General features: G+C 39.1%; 2 protein-coding genes across 2 annotated transcripts in view; both read left to right on the top strand.

Moving 5' to 3' along the window:
- Positions 1-19,826, top strand: part of LOC129047184 (uncharacterized) — a 608,921-nt gene extending 589,095 nt beyond the window's left edge. Inside the window, exons 11-19 of the mRNA XM_054529512.2 lie at positions 2,366-2,465; positions 2,930-3,028; positions 4,319-4,364; positions 5,324-5,364; positions 10,023-10,096; positions 16,324-16,393; positions 17,933-18,060; positions 19,302-19,339; positions 19,681-19,826. Of these exons, the coding sequence (XP_054385487.2) occupies positions 2,366-2,465; positions 2,930-3,028; positions 4,319-4,364; positions 5,324-5,364; positions 10,023-10,096; positions 16,324-16,393; positions 17,933-18,060; positions 19,302-19,339; positions 19,681-19,811 (727 nt within the window). The 3' untranslated portion in view covers positions 19,812-19,826. The remainder of the gene's footprint in view (positions 1-2,365; positions 2,466-2,929; positions 3,029-4,318; positions 4,365-5,323; positions 5,365-10,022; positions 10,097-16,323; positions 16,394-17,932; positions 18,061-19,301; positions 19,340-19,680) is intronic.
- On the top strand, positions 11,015-14,381 carry LOC129047450 (G2/M phase-specific E3 ubiquitin-protein ligase-like). Its single transcript, XM_054529488.2, has one exon. It carries the CDS (start codon positions 11,150-11,152, stop codon positions 13,268-13,270), a length of 2,121 nt encoding a protein of 706 aa, XP_054385463.1. The 5' UTR covers positions 11,015-11,149; the 3' UTR covers positions 13,271-14,381.
- Positions 19,827-22,355: the final 2,529 nt, after the last annotated feature.

Here is a 22,355-nt window from a genome sequence, read left to right as displayed (position 1 = left end):
TGGTGATAACCTTAGTGCTGTAAATTTGGTTTTTGTTTTCTGTGTGGGGAATGAAGCCAGCTTGCTTCCATGCCACCATTTTGGAACCAGAAACCTCATTGTATTACACCTTATAGTGCTCTGCTGAATTAAATTCAAATAGGAAGTTTGAACAAATTTACCTCCTCAGCAATTATCCTAAATCCCTGCTACTCAAAGTGTGGTCATTGTACCAGTAGCATTGAACTCACCTGGGAACTTGTTAGAAATGTGGAATCTCAGGCCCACCCCAGACCTACTGAATCAGAATCTGCATTTTAATAAGCTCTCCAGGAGACTGGTGTGTTCGAGAAGTACTGTCCTGCAATATTGTGGTAGACTCATTTTGATAGGTGCTGCCTTTAGCTGTTTGTAGTGTTATGTCTTTAATTCTGTAACATGACAGCTAATGGCTATATATTTTGGCAATTATTTTAATGCCACACAATAACCTTTTCCTGGATGAATGTTAATTTCTCTGAATTATTGATCATGCTTACTCTATCTCAGGATGCAAGCATTTGGGCTCATTTTTCTAGTTCTAGTAGAGTAAAAGTTAGCATGCATTTCCCTCTACACTTCTACCCTCTTATATTTCATTTCTTGCCACAAGCAAGATTCCTTTCCTCCTCAACTCTCCATCTTCATGGTTCTCAGGGATATGTAGGTCCTTAAGCACAGTCAGCATTTTGCTCAAGTGGAAAATGTTCATATATAGCTGGGGTAATGTGCCAACTGTGTGCATGTGTATCTGGTTTATACAGATGGAATCTCAGGTTCAAATTTTATAATCAAGCTATCTTGCAAGATAGTTTCTACACTCTTATTTTACAGTATGTGAACTTTCTTTTTGTTTTTTGCTGACAAATGTTGATTGCTTTATTTCAGTGGTCAGGATTGCTGTAGAGGTATGCATGATATTCCATTTGATTTTGTCCTCTAAGCCATAGTTAAGAAGACTTTGTATTGTGAGCTATCACATACATGAGTTTTGTGTATTTTCCCTACTTTTTAATGAGCTTAATGTCAGCTGTTGATTCTGGCCAAATTTCACAGTGACATCCTGTTACGCCACAGGTCCATGTAAACAAGGAGGAGATCCATGTCAGCAAATTTCTAGCTAATTCAGGGATAGTCTTTCAAGTTATATATTGTTTAAGTTTTGACTCTTTAAAAAGTGGTCTTTGTATAATATCACATACATTTTTAGCACCTTAGGTAGAAGGTGTATACATATGTATACATATGTAGTGTGCTGCATGTAGTGTGCTGCACCCATTAACTCATCATTTATATTAGGTGTATCTCCTAATGCTATCCCTCCCCCCTTCCCCCACCCCACAATAGGCCCCAGTGTGTGATGTTCCCCTTCCTGTGTCCATGTGTTCTCATTGTTCAATTCCCACCTATGAGTGAGAACATGCGGTGTTTGGTTTTCTGTCCTTGCTATAGTTTGCTCAGAATGATGAAAACCTGCTGGATAATCTTGCTACAATATATTATAATTAAGAATAGGCTCAGAGTGATGTCTTCAGAGGGTGAGCTAGGAATCATATAGGTACTTTTATGGTGCAAACTTGAATGAAACGTGTGAGCAGCCACAGCTGGTTTGGTTCATTTTGCCTTTGGGTTATTTCACTGTTCACTCACTATCTGCTATGTGCTAGGAACGTATGGAATTGAAGTAAACATTCTTGTCGTTCCCATAATCTGTTCTGGGGATAGATAAAATACTAAGCAAAGCATTACACCTATATGATATAGGTGTAAACACTGTACTGTAGGCTTGCATGAGGAATGTCATTATAAATTTGACCAGACTTACTGAAAGATGTAAGATTGGGTGGAAAGAAGGACACTTTAGTCATGGAGAGACAGGTAGGGTGTAAGGGAGAGGATGTCCTAGGTGGAAGCAAAAGTGTGAGCAAACATGATCAAATAAAGGGTGTGTGGAAGGAATGGAATTTATTTGGGTGTGGTTGAAGCATGAAACGTCTGTGGTGGGTACCCAGAGGGAACATTGAATTGTTATTCACATGCCTGCTGTTCATAGCATATAGCTCCTAGAAGGTGGGTAGATGTCTCTGCTTATGTTGTGTGAAAATTAAGGAAGCACATGTATATCTTCCAATGTGGAAAACAAAGACCACATTGGAAGATTTTCTCATCGGGGCACCATTTTACAAACTAAAGCTCTTTAGGAGAAGAGACACAGCAATTTCCTTGTCTCGAGTTTTGAAACATTTTTTTTTTAAACCATTTGTAAAACTTTCTAAACTTCTTGTCTTGTTTTTGTTTTAGAGTTTAAATCTATAACTGATAGTATTATTTTTCTTTGCACTTACAGTACGGCCAAGTACAGCGTGTTGACATTTCTACCTCGATTCTTGTATGAGCAGATTAGAAGAGCTGCTAATGCCTTCTTTCTCTTCATTGCCTTATTACAGGTAATGGTTTTTTAACAGTTCCTTGGAATTCACTTTAATTACATGTAAAATGAGATTTTGCTAAAAGTTCCTTAACTGCTAAAGTGTTATAATCTTGGAATATAGTTTGTTTCCCTCCTCCAGTCATTGTTTGATAGAGTGAACAAGCCTGACTTTGTATACAGGGAGATTTCTTTTGGTATGGCCTTAAGGATGATTGCAGTGACTGAAAGAGGCATTGAAAAGTGGCCTTAGGGCCATACTTTTAAGCCTTTTTCTGTTCCAAACACATAACCAATGTTGGATAAAATTTTTAAAAATATGTAAAATATATAGCTAGTTTTTAAAGTAAGGTAATTATTTTTGAGTAACAGAAATGGAACAGAACTGCAAAAGTGTGAACCGTGCGTGACTGTCATAATTTTCTGTTCATGGAGAGGATTTTTAATGTGCCAACTTCCTACTTGTGGTCTCTTATCTTCCAGCAAATTCCAGATGTATCTCCAACAGGAAGATATACCACCCTGGTGCCATTGATCATTATTTTAACAATTGCAGGCATCAAAGAGATTGTAGAAGATTTTGTAAGTTTTTGCTTTTGGATAACGAAATCATTGTATGCAGTAGATAATAACTTATGTGTTGCCTCGGGTGATATACTCAAGGCAGGAAATTGGGCTATAGTTTAACCAGCCTCTTTAGACGCCTGATGGTATTTTTGCGGGGAGGGAATGTATACTCAGAGTGTCCTAAATACCTGTACAGTGACACTAAACAGTTCAAACTTTGCTTTCAAATATTAGGTCTCTGGAGGCCCATTGATTTTTATCACTGATGTTCCTTATAGCCTGCTTTAGAGCTTGCCAATTTGGGCAGCAAATGAAGGATTGCTATGTTGTCTAGGATGGCAGCATTGTCTCGCTCTGCCTGAGGCAAATTTACAAGAATCTTCTCCCCTCACAATCATCCTAGTGTATCTCCATGTTCACTGGCTTCAACAACTATATTCCTTTTCCCTCTCTTTCTTGCTCTGTCTCCCCATATATATTTGTGTGTATGTGTGTGTGTGTATATATATATATGTTTGCGTGTGCTGTCTCTCTGTCTCTGGATCTTCCTCTCCTCCCTTACATACACACACACCTTGATTTCACAAACATATATGCATCTTTCTGGGAATAGGTATGTAAATAAATATAATACAAGTTAAGCATCCCTAAATCCAAAAACCCCAAATCTGAAATGCTTCAAAATCCAAAACTTTTTACATGCCGACGTGATGCCACAAGTGGAAAACTCCACACCTGACCTCATGTGATGGCTGCACAAAATTATTATAAACACTGTATGAAGTTACCTTCAGGTTATGTGCATAAAGTGAATATGAAACATAAATAAATTTCATGTTTAGACTTCGGTCCCATCCTGGAGATACCTCATTGGGTATATGCAAATACTCCAAGATCTGAAACAATCTGAAATATGAAACACTTCTGGTCCTGAGCATGTCAGATAAGGGATCTTCAACCTGTACACGTCAAAGCGAATTTACTTTATCAGTAAAATGAAGTTGGCTGTTTTTTGCTGGGTTTATCACACTGAATAATCATTTCAGTCTGATCTAAAGCAAGGAGTAAAAAGTTTTGTACTTCCAAGTGCTAGAACCAAAATAAAATAATTGAAACTGGAGGAGACCACTTCTAAACTTAGGGAGTGCTGATAGATCACAAAATTATCTAACTGAATTTTACAGCATGAGCATTATTGGCAGTTAGTTTCCTTGTCCCCTGTAATTTCCTGATTGTTTTGTTTGCTATTTCAATTATTCATGTGGAACTTTTGAATGTTAGAACTTTTTTTTCTTTCTGTAACAGAAGCGACACAAGGCAGACAATGCAGTTAACAAAAAGAAAACAATAGGTAAGCTCCCAGGTTGAATCACTTTTTCCAGTGGAAAACTTAAGAATAAGGCCTGCATTTAAGGAATTTTAAATAAGTAGTGAATGGTATTGAGATAAATTGGCAAGATGATCTATAAAATACTTTAAAGAAATAGTAAAATAACAAACAAATTGAACGTAATTTTAGTCCTGATAATTAAGTTTGAACAGCATTTGTGCATTTTAGAATGTTAGAAAAGGTTGTAATTTTCAGGAACTAGACAGTTTTTATGTCCATAAAAAGTCTAAGCATTCACGTCCTTCATTTATAATCTCTCCTTACTTCCCTCTTTTAGTTTTCATTGTTTTATTTCTACAACATCAATTTTTTGTTTGTTTGTTTAATTTTTTGAGACAGGGTCTCACTCCTGTTGCCCAGGCTGGAGTGCAGTGGCATGATCATGGCTCACTGTAGCTTTGACCTCCCAGGCTCAGGTGATCCTCCCACCTCAGGCTCTTGAGTAGCTGGGGCTACAGGCACGCACCACCACCCCCGACTAATTTTTGTATTTTTGGTAAAGATAGGTTTCACCTTGTTGCCCAGGCTAGTCTCAAACTTCTGGGCTCAAGCAATCTGCCTGCCTTGGCTTCCCAAAGTGTTAGGATTACAGGTATGAGCCACTGCGCCCAGCTGTTCAGTTTTTTTTAAATTGTGGAACAGCAGGCTTTTTTTTTCTTCTGGACTGAAAATAAGTAGATTTCACTTACATACATACATAAACATTTATGTGTATGCATTAATGTATATATGTTACAGAGGTACATACCATACATTGGTGTTCCATTTTGAGGTAGGGGTGCTGATGTTATGCCATCGTGGCTAAAGATAGGGTATGTTAGAATTAATAAATGGAATTCTAAAAGAAAGCTTTTGGATTTTAGGAAGCTGATTCAATTTATTACCAGTATTAACGAATATTTTATTTTTCTCTTTTTCAGTGTTAAGAAATGGTATGTGGCATACCATTATGTGGAAAGAGGTAAAAACTAATTTTAAAGATGTACCAGTACTATTGGTTTGAAGACGTGTAATGAATTGCTGGTCTTGATTGCAGTATAAAGTTTGTGTTAGTCATAGTAGAGTTTTCTATGAGGTCTACTGAGACCTGATGCATGTTTATTCTGTCCCTTGCCCCTTCTAGTAAGGGCCCAATGTGTCACTTCAAGCTATGAACTTCATTGCTCCTGATTGACATTTCTGAAATCTCAAAGTATTTTCTAGTTTCTAAATCCAATTTGAGAAACATTTTCCCTGGTCCTCTGTTGTCTTAACCTAAGTTAAAGTTTATTTTTGTTTTTAGCATTTGTGATTCTCACTTTTAACATTTTTGGGTGGAAAGGTCATTAACTACAGAGTGGTGGAAAGGGGGTAAGAAACCACCCCGTTTCTTTCTGTTCTAGCACAGCAGTTAGCTGCTCTTAATAGTAGCAAGGAAAGCTTTGCTTCCACGTCCCTGGAAGTATGAGGTTTAGAAGTTTGAAGAATGGTGTGGTTTTTTGGTTGTTTATGGTGATGAGTAGAAAATTTAGAAGAGATCTGCCATACCATCTAGGTATTTTATATCTGATAAAATTAGCTTTTTAAATGAGTGTTTTAGCTGGACCTTCTTAATGGACACAAGATGTGTTGGGGGATGACTCTCATTAGTCCAGCATTCAAAGCTGATTAATATGATTTTAAAAGAAAACGGCTTTTTAGAAGGGTAACTTGAAATAGCTTTTCTTGCTAAACATTTAGTAAACAATGTTTTTAAATGCCTCTTGCAGTCTTTTACATCTGAAAAATGCCCGTGATATGGTAACTGCAGCATTTGCTTTAGTTTTCGTTTTACTTTACTTTGTTTTAGGAGAATCCGCCACCCTTTAAAGAAATTTCTCCTTTACAGTGTTTTACAGTAACGCCTTAACCTTTGCCGCAATCTTAAAGTCCTATGCTGCAAACGTTCATCAACTGCACATTTGGAAAGGTCATGGTTCTTGGTCAGGAGGTTGGGAATTCTTGACTCACAGTGGGAGAAATGGTCCCAATGCTGAAGGAATTCAGGGGTTCTCCCAGGTGGAAATTGCCCCTCTATTTCTCTAGGGTTCCTCTTGTTACTCACTCCCCAGAAAGGTATCAGTATCAGCTAGAGTGAAGAATGATTTGGATTCAGAGGGCCTGACGTTACTTGAAACAGCAGAAAATGGAGTGATGGTCTCTGATTGATGGTCTTCTGTGGTCCAGGAGCTGACGGCTTTGCAGACTCCTAAAACTCATGACTGTTTCCATTGTTCATTTGGGAGAAAAACAACAATAACAAAGAAACACCGGTTATATACTGTACCACACGCATTTTTATTTCCATTTAAAATGTATTTACTTGGTTTATTTCAGTGGAGCTCCTGGCATGTGCCAGGGATTGTACTAGGCATGGGAAGAATGAAGCGCAGCGCTTCCCTGAAGGAGTTTCAAACTTCAGTGGGCATCCCAGTCACCGTCCACAGGGCTGCTAGAACCCAGATGGCTGGGCCCACTCCCAGGCTATCTGATTCACTGGGTCTCAGGTGGGGGCCCTAGAATTTGCACGTTTAAGCAAATTATTAGTTGAGGCTGATGCCGATGGTGTAGGGAGCACTCTCAAGAACCACAGTTGTCCTGGGAGAGAGAGGCAACTAACCTAATACAGTGCAGTTGCTGAGCTTTGTGTAGGAGAAAGCTTCCACTTTGGGAAGAACTGGGAGGGGCCACCTACCTAGACCCAGTGGTTCAGATCAGGAAAGTCTGCCCTCCAGAGATGCTCTATTGCTCTCTTGAAGGGTGAATCGGGGGTAACTAGCTGCGGAACTGTGAGTAGTTCAGTGTGAGGATGAGAATACAGGAGAGGGCAGAGATGTCAGGCAAGGGGAAGCTGGCTGTCCTTAAGGTCCCCAAAATGATAATAATCTAATCTGAAGTGCTGAAGCTCAGATCTGCTGTCCCCTGGGCTGTAGCTGAGTCACTGGTGAGCGCCAAGAGGCAGCTCTCAGGTGGATCTCAGTGGCTTTGATTGACTTCGAGAAGATCTTTCAGCTACTTCTTCAAAATTAAGAGACTTGAGGAACTCTCTGAGGCTAGAGTGGATTCAGGGATCTGGAGAATTTCTGTTCCCACTGTACTAATTCTTTGAGGGAGTATTGCACACACAAGGAACAATCATGTAAGAACATTAAAACCATTTCCAGGCCGGGCACGCTCATGCCTGCAATCCTAGCACTTTGGGAGGCTGAGGCGGCTGGATCACTTTAGCTCAAGTAGCTCAAGATCAGCCTGGGCAACATGGCCAAAACCCATCTCTACAAAAAAATACAAAAATCAGCCGGGCGTGGTGGTGCATGTCTGTAATCCCAGCTACTCAGGAGGATGAGGTGGGAGGATCACTTGAGGGTGGGAGGTGGAGGTTGCAGTGAGCCTTGATCGCGCCACTGCACTCCAGCCTGGGTGACAGAGCGAGACCCTGTCTCAAAAACAGAAAACAAACAACCAAAAAAAAATTTTTTTTTTCAAGCAAAATCCAAGTAAGTCGTTTCTTATGTACACAAAACTTCTCAGTACTTGGTTACTGGGATAGGAATGTTTCTTTATTTAGAGAGTAAAGATGAGAGAAAGCCATAATTTCTCTTCTCCTCCCACTTTGAATTTAAAAAAATCCACTGCCTTTTTTAATTTGAAAACATGACAAATTTTCTTGTCTAGTGTTTTTTCTTTACTAATTACTTCTTCTGATTTTTATATGTAATTAAACTATTCATATGAAATAGTTTTAATTTAATTTTATTCTTTTTAGATGGAGTCTCGCTCTGTTGCCCAGGCTGGAGTGCAGTGGTGCCATCTTGGCTCACTGCAACCTCTGCCTCCTGGGTTCAAGTGATTCTCCTGCCTCAGCCTCCCAAGTAGCTGGGACTACAGGTACCCACCACCACGCCCCGTTAATTTTTTTTTTTTTTTTTTAGTGAGTTGGGAATTTCACCATGTTGGCCAGGCTGGTCTTGAACTCCTGACCTCAAGTGATCTGCCTGCTTTGGCCTCCCAAAGTGTTGGGATTATAGGCATGAGCCACTGCACCTGGCCAAAATATTTTTTACTTTTAAAAAACACTTTCAATTCACATAACATCCATTCCTTTTGTACTGGTGGTTGTTAAAACAGCTTTGTGGCATTTTCCCCAGACACTTTAATAAACAACGTAAAGCACCAATAGGATACTTTTCAGTAGATTTACCTTTTTCCCAACAGAAAATTAAACATGGGCACCTGCTAGCTTATAAGATCCGGCAGTTTTTCACAAGTATCGTATCACTTGAAATTCCTGGTTTCTAAGAGAACAGTAACATGGTTAGAATAGGAAATAGAAAGCATAAATGCCCACTTTGAACTTTGCAATTATTACTGTACTAGGAATGGTCTTCTGGTATCATCAGAGAATTCTAATGTCCTTGACCTTCACACTCATGATGTCCTTTCAATTATACTCCCACTGATGGAGACTGACATTTATATGGCCCTGTTTTATGCCAGGTGCCGTGTATACTTCCTTAGTCACTGCGTTCACCTTACAAGGCCGGTGGCACTGTTTTCCTGTTTCAGACGTGAGACGCTGGGGCGCTGAGAGGCGAAGCAGCTTGCCGAGATCACAAAGCTAGTACACGGCTATAAAGCTAGGATTGGAGTTAGGCTTGCCTGATTTGAAAGCCCCCGTTCTTTCCACCTTAGTGCTTTCTGCGATGTTACTGAAAGGATCTGTGGACACTTGGCCATGGTGCCATTTTGGAGACTACAGCCCTTTTCCTTGGCTTGAGATCTTCTGTCTAGTGGAGTCTGTTCCCCAAGGTGCTCTCTGACTTTGGCCATGATCCTTTTTCTGGGAATTTCTTGAGGCTGTACAAATCTTCTCCATTTTATGTGGTATATTTCCAGGGGGACTTTTAGGTGCACTTTTCATGTGTGAATTTACTGTTGCCTTTTAATCAGAGGATTGGCCTTCTGTGCAGCTTGCCCAGTTTTGAATCCTGGTTCTAACACTCAGTGGCTGTATTACTGTGATCAAGTTATTTTGTTTTCTGCACCTCAATTTGTGAAACAGAGAAAAATTTATGTGTGTTAACTCAGTTGATCCTTGTAGTCACTCTATGAAATATGTGCCTTTATCCTCATTATATAGATGAGGAAACTGAGGCACACAGAGTTTACATAACGTTCATCGTTACACAGCTCGTCAGGGGTGCAGTGGGGATTGAGCCCAGGCATTAGGCTGGCTCTGGTGGTGTGTGCATGACCCTTCTACCCTACTGTGTGCAGCTATGGAAATGCTCAAGTATTTGTAAATGGATGGATAACTGTAAGAAAACGAGATCTTTGTAGCTGTTCTGACTTAGCCCTTTTCTCCCTCTCCCTTTCCTTTTTTATTAAACATCATTGCAAAAAAAGGCAACATTACCAGTGTCTGCATGGAAGCACTTTCCTTTTGTTCTTGTCAAGGAAAATAATTTGGGCTTCTCCATCTTAAACTTCATGGCTTAGTTATATAATAATTTTTTCTCCAAATATTTAAGCACCTTTTTCACCATGTGTGTTTTGTTTCTTTTCTTTCGTGCCCCTCTGTCCTCGTCCCTGTCTCTCTAGGTGGCAGTGGGAGACATTGTGAAGGTCGTCAATGGGCAGTATCTTCCAGCAGATGTGGTCCTGCTGTCCTCCAGGTTAGCTGTGCTAGTGGGCACCTTTTTTGCAATCAATGTTAAGAACAATAAAATATTAAGCAGCGCCTGGGGCAATCTTGAGCAGCCTCTTCCCTTCTACCATCTTCTCTCTGTCCCATTCTTCCATTTCTTGTCATTTGCCTTCTCCTGCCGTGACCCTTGGTTTCTTTCTCACATTCATTCCTTTGTGCTTTTTCTGAACTCTTTTATGTGTATTGACTCCACTTACTCTCCTGGCTATTTGGGGGGTTTTTCTTATTTATAGGGATACTGAGTCAAGAGCAGTGGAGTGGTCCATTCATTAATGTCAGGTTGCAGAATATCTGAGATTTCAGAATCTGTATCCTGATGGGCCCTGCCAGCAGTCTGTCCTGCAGAACCCAGTGCTACACGTTGATAGCTGTTCAAGAACCACAGGTGTTTTCTCAGCGTAATCGTGACCAGCAGATGGTGTTTGCTCTTCATCCACCCATGTTTTGCCCCTTTTCTGTCCAAGTATCATTTTCACATTCTCTAGGTAGTTTTATTCTAGGAAGGAATCATCACTCAGTGCAGTTCTTGACTTTTTTTGGGCTTGGTACACGAAAGTACATAGCTAGGAAAGAAAACCAAAATTAGGGCAAGAATTGACATCTATTCTTGAATTCAAGATTAAATTGTATGACGTTAGGACTATAACTTCCTATATTTATACACTGTTGGGAATCATAGATATGCATGCTGTTTGCATTTTCTTTGATTGCAGACAGCGTTTCTTGTATTGAAGTTAATCACTCATTGGATTTTAAGCCTAAGCATTAATTTTCTGCTTGAGATAATAGATTTAAAAATAGGACTCCAGGCCTATGGAGGGGGAAAAAGAACCAATAACACAGGGCAAGATTTATGTTTGTCCATATTGATTGACAACAAAGAAACTCTTAGAAATATTAAAATATTGGAATCCTGTGGGCCGTTGAATGTGGCTGCTCGCGGTCGGCGTGCCCCGACGTAGAGCGGGCCGGGGAAAGTGGCGCTGACGCTCTGGAACTTCTGCCCAGCTCTCCTTGTAAAATGAATGAAAGTAAACCTGGTGACTCACAGAACCTTGCTTGTGTTTTCTGTCGAAAAAATGATGACTGTCCTAATAAATATGGAGAAAAGAAAACTAAGGAGAAATGGAATCTCACTGTACATTACTACTGTTTGTTGATGTCAAGTGGAATTTGGCAGAGAGGCAAAGAAGAAGAAGGAGTTTATGGTTTTCTAATAGAAGATATCAGGAAGGAAGTGAATAGAGCTTCTAAACTGAAATGCTGTGTTTGCAAGAAAAATGGTGCTTCAATTGGATGTGTTGCACCCCGATGTAAACGAAGTTATCATTTCCCATGTGGACTTCAGAGAGAATGTATTTTCCAGTTTACTGGCAATTTTGCGTCATTTTGTTGGGACCATCGACCTGTTCAAATAATTACATCTAATAATTATAGAGAGTCCTTACCATGCACCATTTGCTTGGAATTTATTGAGCCTATTCCAAGTTATAACATATTACGAAGTCCTTGTTGTAAGAACGCTTGGTTTCATAGAGACTGTTTACAGGTTCAAGCAATAAATGCGGGAGTGTTTTTCTTTAGGTGTACAATATGCAATAATAGTGACATCTTTCAGAAAGAGATGTTGAGAATGGGAATTCATATTCCTGAAAAAGATGCTTCCTGGGAGTTAGAGGAAAACGCTTATCAAGAGCTTCTGCAGCACTATGAGCGTTGTGATGTTCGAAGATGTCGTTGCAAAGAAGGGCGAGACTATAATGCATCTGATAGCAAATGGGAAATAAAGCGCTGTCAGTGTTGTGGTTCCAGTGGCACACATTTAGCCTGCTCCTCATTACGGTCATGGGAGCAAAATTGGGAGTGTTTGGAATGTAGGGGTATTATCTACAATTCAGGAGATTTCCAAAAAGCCAAAAAACGTGTATTACCCAACTCTAATAATGTGGGGATTACAGATTGTTTATTGGAAGAGTCATCACCTAAATTACCCAGACAGTCACCTGGAGCCCAGAGTAAAGATCTACTGAGGCAAGGCAGCAAATTTAGAAGAAATGTATCAACACTATTAATAGAGTTAGGATTCCAAATTAAAAAAAAAACTAAAAGATTATATATCAACAAAGCCAATATCTGGAATAGTGCCTTAGATGCATTCAGAAATCGAAACTTTAATCCTTCATATGCAATTGAAGTAGCATATGTTATTGAAAATGATAATTTTGGAAGTGAGCATCCTGGATCAAAGCAAGAATTTCTGAGTCTCTTAATGCAACATCTTGAGAACTCATCATTGTTTGAAGGGTCCTTGTCAAAGAACTTGTCTCTAAATTCTCAAGCTCTGAAAGAGAATCTTTACTATGAAGCTGGCAAAATGCTTGCCATTTCTTTAGTTCACGGTGGTCCTTCACCTGGTTTCTTTTCTAAAACCTTGTTTAACTGCCTTGTTTATGGACCAGAAAATACCCAGCCAATTTTAGATGATGTTTCAGACTTTGATGTGGCACAGATTATAATCAGGATAAACACTGCAACAACTGTAGCTGACTTAAAGTCAATAATAAATGAATGCTATAACTACCTTGAGTTAATTGGATGTCTCAGACTTATAACGACATTAAGTGATAAATATATGTTAGTAAAAGACATACTTGTCTACCATGTAATTCAGAGAGTCCACGCACCCTTTGAAAGTTTCAAGCAGGGTCTGAAAACCCTTGGTGTTTTGGAGAAAATTCAGGCTTATCCAGAAGCATTTTGTAGCATCCTGTGTCATAAACCTGAGAGTCTTTCTGCAAAAATCCTTAGTGAGCTTTTTACAGTACACACATTACCTGATGTAAAAGCTTTGGGGTTTTGGAACAGTTACTTACAGGCTGTTGAAGATGGTAAATCTACAACAACAATGGAAGACATTCTTATTTTTGCAACTGGTTGCAGTTCCATTCCTCCAGCTGGATTTAAACCCACTCCTTCAATTGAGTGTCTGCATGTGGATTTTCCTGTTGGAAACAAGTGTAATAACTGTTTAGCAATTCCCATCACCAATACATATAAAGAGTTTCAAGAGAATATGGACTTCACCATAAGAAACACTCTAAGACTAGGAAAGGAAGAAAGTTCTCATTACATTGGACATTAAAATGTTTCCTTGAACAAAGAGAAGCTTCTTTAAAAGCTGCTATTGATAATTCTCTTTTATTTCACTAACCTTTTCATCATCACTTTGAACAAACTAGTTAGCTTCTTGACCTAATAAAATTTATGATATGAACATAAAGGAATATTTTAGCCACTTAGGCTAAAAAAAATTTTTTTTTGTTGAAGCATACTAGTCAAAATAGGTGATAATTTCTCATTTTCTTGATATACATACTTCATAAACCTCAATATAAATACTCTCAAAATGGTTGTATGGATTTTATTTAGGTATGGTAGCATGGTTAATAAAAGTAAAAACTGTTTTACTCACATTTTTTGTAAATTAGGATTACATATAGAATGCCACAGTTTTTCTAGGTTTATTCAATTTTCAAATTATTCCTCATTTTATTTTAAAGCATTAAATAGAAAAGCTAATTGGTTAAATTTTGTTATATAAATCAGAGGCGTATATTCTGGGATTTGTGTTACTATGCATACTTTTCTAGCATGTCACCAAATTAGTTGTTTAAAATGTTTTTAGATTACTGATTTATATTAAGATGACCCACACTGCAATTAGATTATGCCTAGTGGGAAGTATTATATAAAAAGCAGAATTAAGCTGGGCACATGGTGCCTGTAATCTCAGTTATAAGGGAGGCTGAGGTAGGAGAATCGAGATGCTCAGCCAGCCTGGCAATGTAGTGAAGACTCCATCTCAAAAAAAAAAAAGCGAATTGCACAAATTATCCGGAATCTATGGACATTCCATGAGCTTAAACGCTTTTGAGGTGGATAACATTTAGTTGAAAATACCTAAGAAAGTGTGTCTTCTTTAAAGCCTTGGCTTTAATCATGGGAAATTTTTGTTGTTGTTGTTGTTGTTGTTTGTATCCTATGTTTGGTATTCTGTATGTCTGATCCATAATCATTTTAGGTATTTGAATGATCTCTGTGGATTGGTAGGTTTGGCCATTTGACCGTTATTTATTATCAAGATGGTTGTATGCTAAGGTAAGTTGACGCCATAGCATTATACAGTTATCTTCATTGCTCTTGATTGTTACATAAGCAATGTATAAATAAAGTAAAAAGGATAGAATGAAAAACCCATTCTAATGTCACCACTCAGAGATAGGTACCGTGTTTCTGTGTATCCTTCTATAAACTCTTTACTTGTTTCCTGTATTTTTTAACTTTAGTAATGCTACTAAAAGACAATACCTAAAAGTAACTGTACTAACAATGTGCTAACAGTGTGAAAATATATAGTCCCATAGTCATGTCCCCGTATTTATACTCCCACAAAAGAAAAAATTGGAAAACAAAGTCTGATGTCCTTAACCTATTATCATATTTAAATGATATAATGATTCAGTTTTCCATGAAAGTAAATCATTATGATAGGTAAATCATTATGGGAAGTAAAATGTTTTAACCATATTTTTCTTAATACACAAAGCAGGTGTCAGCTGTTGTCGTATTCTTACCCTTCTTAAGAAAAATCATTAAATTATTGATATTTTTTAAGAAAAGTAACAGAATAGATTTGAAAGAGATAATATATCTCTTAATGCCAAAGGAAAACTAAAACATAATTCTAGTGTACTTTTCTTTGTTCCCTCATGTCTTTTTCAATCTGTACACTAACATACCTAGCAAATTAGTTTTACTTTAACTTGAAATATTTAAGAACATTAAACAAGACATTTCTTTGGAAAAAAAAAAAAAAAAAAGAAATATTAAAATATTGATCACTTGATAGTTCAGGCTTTAAGTCTTGGCTGTGACCCTAGAAAATTGAGTGTGTGTGTGTGTGTGTGTGTGTGTGTGTGTGTGTTTTGTTTTGGAGACAAGGTCTTACTCTGTCACCCAGGCTGGAGTGCAGTGGCTCAATCATAGCTCACTGTAAGTTCAAACTCCTGGGCTCAAGTGATCCTCCCATCTCAGCCTCCTGAGTAGCTGGGACTACAGGTGCATGCCACCATGCCTGGCTAATTTTTAAAATTGTTTTGTAGAGGCTAATTTTTAAAATTTTTTTGTAGATGTTGCCCAAGCTGGTTCTGGAACTCCTGGCCTCAAGCAATCCTCCCGCCTCGGCGTCTCAAAGTGCTGGGGTTACAAGCGTGAGCCACAGTGCCCAGCCAGTTTTTTTTTTTAACTTGGTCTTAATACCGGATTGCTTTAGCTGACGTCATGTTTCCAGCGTGCTCATTATTAGTGTCTGAGTGTGTGCTGTGTGCCGAACAACGTGTTGAGGAGGTTGTCCCACTTAATCTTCCCAATAACCCTGGATAGCCTTCCTTTGTACATGACAAGATTGAGATACAGAGAGACTAAACAATTTGCCAAGGCCATATAGCCCATAAAGGTAGTGCTAGGGGATTTTTACCTAAACTAGTGGTTTTTTAGTTGGAAGAGTCAGGGGGCGGTTAATCACTAACTGTGTGAACTTAGCTAAACTCAAAGATTAGAAATAGGATTATAATATCTGTTATGCTTATTTTTATTCTTCGAGTTTTCTGTCCTTAATGCTAGGTGTTTTGATTAGAAAGTTGGCCTTGAGATTGTAAAAATGGCAGAGAATTAAAGCCTTGCCAAGCCTGTGCCTCGATCCTTCAACTCCTCTGGCTGTTGTTTTCTTCAAAAAATGTGTGTTTCTACTGGCCATGCCTTGGGCAGCCTTTTTGGTCAGGCCCAGCCCCAGACTTGAAGGACTGCCTGAACCCAGTAGTTGGGTCTGAGTGGGGACATCACATGTTTCCCCTTCTCTTTCATCTTCAGTTCATTCCTGTCTTCTTGAGGTTCAGCAGTCATTATGTGGGGCTTACAAAGGCAGATCATCTGGGCAAATCACTCTCTACTGGTGCTGAGTCCCAAAGATGAGTGTGTGTTTCCTTTTTCATCCACTACTCTACTATCGTGGTTATTTATAACAATTTATTTTGAAGGGCCAATCAGCAGACACAGATTCCATAATAGAGATTTTCTAAGCTGTGAACTTGTGGAAAGGACCTTATGAAACTTGGCTCTTTTTTTCTCTCTCCTTAGTGAACCTCAGGCAATGTGTTATGTTGAAACAGCTAATCTGGATGGGGAGACGAACCTTAAAATACGTCAGGTAAAGTCACCTCTGATGACTTGTGTTGTTACGGTAGACACAACTGCAAATGTGGTCCCCACATATCTTTTTCTAGAGAAATAAAATATTCAGCCACAAAGGGTTATGCCTTAGCCCTAAGGGAATCTGTGGGAAGAATATGCCATTTATGATGAGGGAGAATGTATCTGGAAAAAGCAGGCTGCAGCAAACTCTAGGTCATGCAGGGTGCCAGGCCTTCATATAGCATCTTATTGTGCTCTCTGCTGTGATGCTGGAGAGAGGGGACATCTTGATGAAGCTGAGTGGCTGGGAAGGACACAGCTTAGCGGACAAATGGAGCAGAAAAGCTCCAGGTACCCCAGTTTACATCATTGTTGTAATAAAGATTCTAATCCTAGAGGGTGATATAATTAGACACAAAACTTCCATGCCTTAAAGAAAACTATTCTTACCATATATTTAATTCTAGGATGAAGAATAGTCTTTTTTGTTTTTTTTGGTTTTTTTTTTTTTTTTTTTGAGATGGAGCCTTGCTCTGTTGCCCAGGCTGGAGTGCAGTGATGCGATCTCGGCTCACTACAACCTCTGCCTCCCGGGTTCAGGCGATTCTCCCACCTTAGCCTCCCGAGTAGCTGGGACTACAGGTGCATGCTACTACACCTGGCTTAATTTTTATATTTTTAAAGTAGAGATGGGGTTTCACCATGTTGGCCAGGCTGGTCTCGAACTCCTGAACTCAAGTTATCTGCTTGCTTTGGCCTCCCAAAGTGCTGGGATTACAGGCATGAGTCACTGCACCCGGCCAAGAATGAAGAATGGTCTTTAACATATAAACATTTTAAGCATTTTGACACTTAAAAAAATTTTTGCTGCTTAAAGTTGAATTCAGAAAATCTGTCCGTATTCTTTTCTTTTCTACTGTAGATATTTGCTTTAGACTTTTTTTCCATTAAAAGAACAGTTACAGCCTGGGCAACATAGCAAGACCCTATCTCTACAAAAAACTTAAAAAATAGCTGGGCATGATGGCACATACCTGTAGTCCCAGCTACTTAGGAGGCTGAGGTGGGAGGATCACTTGAGCTCAGGATTTTGAGGCTTCAGTGAACCATGATTGCACCACTGCACTCCAGCCTGGAGGACGGAGTAAGACCCTGTCTCTTAAAGAAAAAGTGAAGAGCGCTAGATAATGTAAAATATTGAAGGGCTACTCTATTCTATCTTTATGACCAGTGTTAGAGTACAGCTAGTGGATTATGCTTGCTGTAAGGTGCTGGGGTATGTTAATTATTACTTATGCACGGATGTTTCCAGTACAGTGGTGGAATCTTAACTTTTAGCTTCATTACATTCTTTTGCCACTCTCGCATTAGATCGTTGTGGCAAAAGCTACTGGAAAAGTCTGCCTTGAGGGGCTGACAGTTTGACTTGTTAGCCCCCCAAATTATTGTACTACAGATGCCTTATTTTTCCTTTTGATTAACCATAGGGATGCTGAATGGTGTCCCTAAGCACAGAAGATTGTGTTTGACTTCCTCTTTTGGTTTAATCTTTCAGGGTTTGAGTCACACTGCTGACATGCAAACACGTGAAGTTCTGATGAAGTTATCTGGAACTATAGAGTGTGAAGGGCCCAACTGCCACCTCTATGACTTCACTGGAAACTTGAACTTAGATGGGAAAAGGTATTATATGCCTTTTCTTCACTGTCTTTTAAACTATGTGACTAAGAATTACTGGAGCTTTGGAAAATATGTTTGTTTCCTAGTTTTGTAATATTTTAAAACAGTGAAATTTCATACCCTTTCAATTAATTTAAAGCCTTCCTTAGATTTAAGAAAAAAACCCTGAGCCCAAGGGCCTCAGATGAGGCTCAAAGCATGTGGCATATTCTTTCTGTGCCTACTCTCTGCCAGGCAGGAGAAATGGTTTTAGCTGCATAAAATTGTCCAGAAAAGCAGAGGAGAGTTATCTGAGGTGTATACAAGCTAATACACTTGTTACAGAAATGTGTGCGTGTGTATGTTTTTTTTTTTTTTTGCTAACCTACTTCTAAGAAGCATTTGTTTGTTTTTAGAAAGTTGAATGAAATGAACACTTATTCTTCCTTTAGAATATTCAGTGCCCTCCTGTCTATATTCTGTTATCTTTGTTCTTCTGGCATTTATTATGTTGTTCTGGAGTTGTCTTTTGTTCTGATGTTGGAGAGCAGTTTCTACCTTCTGGCCATGTTTGTCTTGAGCCTCTTGCCAATGCCCCCTCCAACCCTGTAACCCAGCCTCTTGCAATGTCCTTTATATTTTGACGACCCAAGGCTTGGAAGGACCTGATCATAGGAATCAACCCAAATTATTATAAATATGACAACTAAGTGTGACTGCTTCTTGGTTTCATTTAGCATACATAGCTATACTACAGGCTCCCCATTTTGAATTTCTAAATTGTCACTCAGGTCTTTATTTACTCATTAAGTCATCCTTAAAAAAATTCATATAATAGGTTGCTGCTTTTTAAAATTTTACTCCTTTCTAATAGTCTGTAAAATACACTAGATTTATTTTACAAATAACAATAATAATAATACTTCCAATAATAATACTTACTACAAATGAGTAAGCTTCGGTTGTTATTTTAGCAACTTCCTTTCTGGGTATTTTCATAACAGGATCATGAGAGATATAATCCCCTATAACATTTTATAGAAAAAGCATTTTTTCTGTAGTGATGAGTGTAAAATAAAGCTTTCTGTGGGTTCTTTTGGGGTAGATTAAGCCAATGGTAACCTTTGTTGTCTGTGTTTCTCAGTGAAGTAGTTCAAATTGGAGGAAAGGGAACATTTGATTTATTGTGGGTTCGTGTTTAAGGGAAAAACTCATGCTTATTTTCCAGACTATCATTAAATATCATTGTTGTTTTTTATTTTTAGCCTTTTTGCCCTTGGGCCTGACCAGATCTTATTAAGAGGTACGAGTTGGTGGGTGCAGCGCACCAGCATGGCACATGTATACATATGTAACTTACCTGCACATTGCACACATGTACCATAGAGCCTAAAGTATAATAATAATAATAATAATAATAATAATAATAATAAATTAAAAAAAAAAAAAAGAAAGAACAAATAAAATAGCCAAATTTCTTGCAAGCATAATCAAGCATTTAAAAAGAGGAGGATTGATAATGGGGCGGAACTACAGATACAGCAGAAATTTTCGAAATAGTAAAGCAAATGAACAATGTACAAATTCCCAGAAAAATAAAACTAATTAAATAGACAAAAAAAAAAAAAAAAAAAAAAAAAAGAGGTACACAGCTTAGAAATACTCAGTGGGTCTTTGGCATAGTTGTTTATACTGGACGTGACACCAAACTCATGCAGGTAAAACATTTCTATGCTGATTTCAGTCTTTTTTTTCTTTCTGCTTTTATTGACTAGAAGGTGGAAAATGCAGATGTTGCATTTAGGAAGTTCAAGTTTGTCTATCAACCTAAATTTGGAAAGAACTGCCTTTATTTTAGTTCCTTAGGTAGTTTTTTCTAGATTTCTCTTCTGTTATCTGATATTTGTTACCGTATGCCTGAACTACAAATGGCCTTTGTTTTCTGGATTAGGGGAACAATCAATTCTAACTTATTCTATCTTCTGGACTTAAGCGGGAATTAGTTCTAACTTTTAAATTTCTCTTTCTACTTCTCCTCTTTATCCCATTAATTAGGATTTTATAACAAATTATCTTATTTAACTGAACTTTAGACACTTTAAAATCAGTTATTTTTGAACTGTTTAGTTTTCATAGACCGAAGAAAAAAGTGAAGTTAAAATGATTTTGCTCTTTTTCCTGTTAATGTTTTTTAAATAATTGTTTGTGAATTTATAAGTCACATTGCTATTATGACATATTTTGCCAGACAGCTTTTGAAATTCTACAGAAATCAGTGTGCCTGTATGTCATTTCTTACATTTGTTTGGTATCACTTGGCATCTTATTTTTGCTAATGGTGGCTATTAATGAGAATTGGATTTCCAGCTTGTCTGTTCTTTTGTATAACTTCTAAAATGCACATTTGGCTGTATTTCTTGATTTAAAAATATTTAGTGACCACGTACCAAGTCTAGTGCTAGACCACATGGTTGCAATAGTGAAAGGCCCAGGCTTATCCTCAGGGAGCCAGTCAGGCTAAGGAGTAATATAGAATGACAAAATAGAGAGAGAGAGATACTGGAATGTGTGTCATTACTAAGTGCTGTCAGTGTCTATAGGAGGGTCATTCAACCTAGGCTGGAAGCCAGTCGACTACATGCTAAGAATGATTCCCCTGGCAGAAGCACATTTTAGATATTGAGCTAGGGAAAGGAGACTGTTGTGTTGGTCTCCTCTTTGAGGTCAAATGATAGTCAGATGAAAGAGGTAAGTATTAGAGGAGTTGAAGCAGTAGACCTTGGTGGCCATCCCAGCTAGTAAACACATTGGAGACAGAGAGGAGAGATGGGATTAGAAGGGTTGAGAGACTCCCTGAAGTTGAAGAGGATTGTTGGAGTTGCTGAGTGACAGGCTGATCAGTGGGTGGAGTCTCGTCTTTGTATTTCTGGGGTAGAGAGTTTCTAGCATGGGAGACCTGGGAGTGACCCGTGCGAGTAGGAAGACAAAGGCAGAGCTGTTGAAGGCCATTCGACGTTGACAAGTAAGGAACTGAGAGATTAAGGCATTTGATGGGCCAGCGCTGTGATTTTGAAGATACCATAATGGTGAGGCTGGGCCAGAGAGGAATGCCATGAGCCAGTTGTCAAGTCTTCAGTGAGTGACAGGGAGCAACCGAGAGGTCGGTGGCCTGGCTACAGGGGAGGGACAGAAGGTAGTGTAGCCAAAAGGCGTGAATTTTATGAGTGAGTTTTTTTTTTTTTTTAACATGGCATCCAAGGAATAAAGGTCCAGAAGTATTACCAGGTCTTGAATATACATCCAGTAATGCTACCTTCAGAGGCCAAAGGATGCAGATGTCTACTGGCGCACCCTCTGCTTGGGGGTACTCAAGGGAGTTGTGTCCTTGACTCTGTGAGGCAAGGAGGAGAGAGCTCTTGAGGGAGTGGGAGTACAGAGGGAAGGTCAGGAGCTGGAAAGGTAGGGGCCCAGGTGCAGTGGCCTGTTGCAGAGCTTGTGTGTTGAAGCAAGGTGGGAGGGCTCCATGGCAGCTAGAAAAATGAAGAGTTGGTGAATGCTGAGAGGCAGGTCTTGGGTGGATCAGGATTATTTAGTGTATCTGAGGTGTGCCTTATCCATCCCCCCTGCTAGGTCCTTATCCATTCACAAGGGCTGACTGGAATGCTGTAAGTTTATTGTTTCTGAGCAGCCTGCATATGAAGACTTTATCTTGATGAATAGTTTAGTGCTCTAGCCATGCAAGAACTCAGGAGGCTGAGATGGGTGGATCACTTGGGACCAGGAGTTTGAGACCAGCCTGGGTGACATAGTGAGACCCCATTTCAAAAAAAAAAAAATAGTTTAGTACCCTGCCACCTAGAAAGTATCCTTTAACTCCCATAGTGCAGTGTCAGTAACCCTTGTTGAACGCTTTGGGAGCTCCACTAACCACAAATCCCTACTTCTGGCTTTTGTTTTTGTTTTTTTTTTTTGAGACAGGGTCTGGCTTTGTTGCCCAGGCTGGAGTGTGGTGGTGAACTCTTGGCTCACTGCAACCTCAGCCTCCCAGGCTCAAGCCATCCTCCCACCTCAGCCTCCTGAGTAGCTGGGACTGTAGTCACACGCCACCATGCCCGGCTAATTTTTGTATTTTTTGTAGAGACGGGGTTTCACCATGTTGCCCAGGCTGGTCTTGAACTTCTGAACTCAAGCGATCCACCCACCTCGGCTTCCCAAAGTGTTGGGATTACAGGCATGAGCCACAGTTCCCAGCCTACTTCTGTTTTTTATGATGAAGTGGCAGACAGATCATGGGTAGCTAGCTCACATTTGGTCAAGGC

This window comes from Pongo abelii, chromosome 14, assembly GCF_028885655.2.
Source record: "Pongo abelii isolate AG06213 chromosome 14, NHGRI_mPonAbe1-v2.0_pri, whole genome shotgun sequence".
NCBI lineage: Eukaryota > Metazoa > Chordata > Mammalia > Primates > Hominidae > Pongo > Pongo abelii.
The sequence above is the reverse complement of the archived record's forward strand: the minus strand, read 5'-3'. Positions and strand labels throughout refer to the sequence as shown.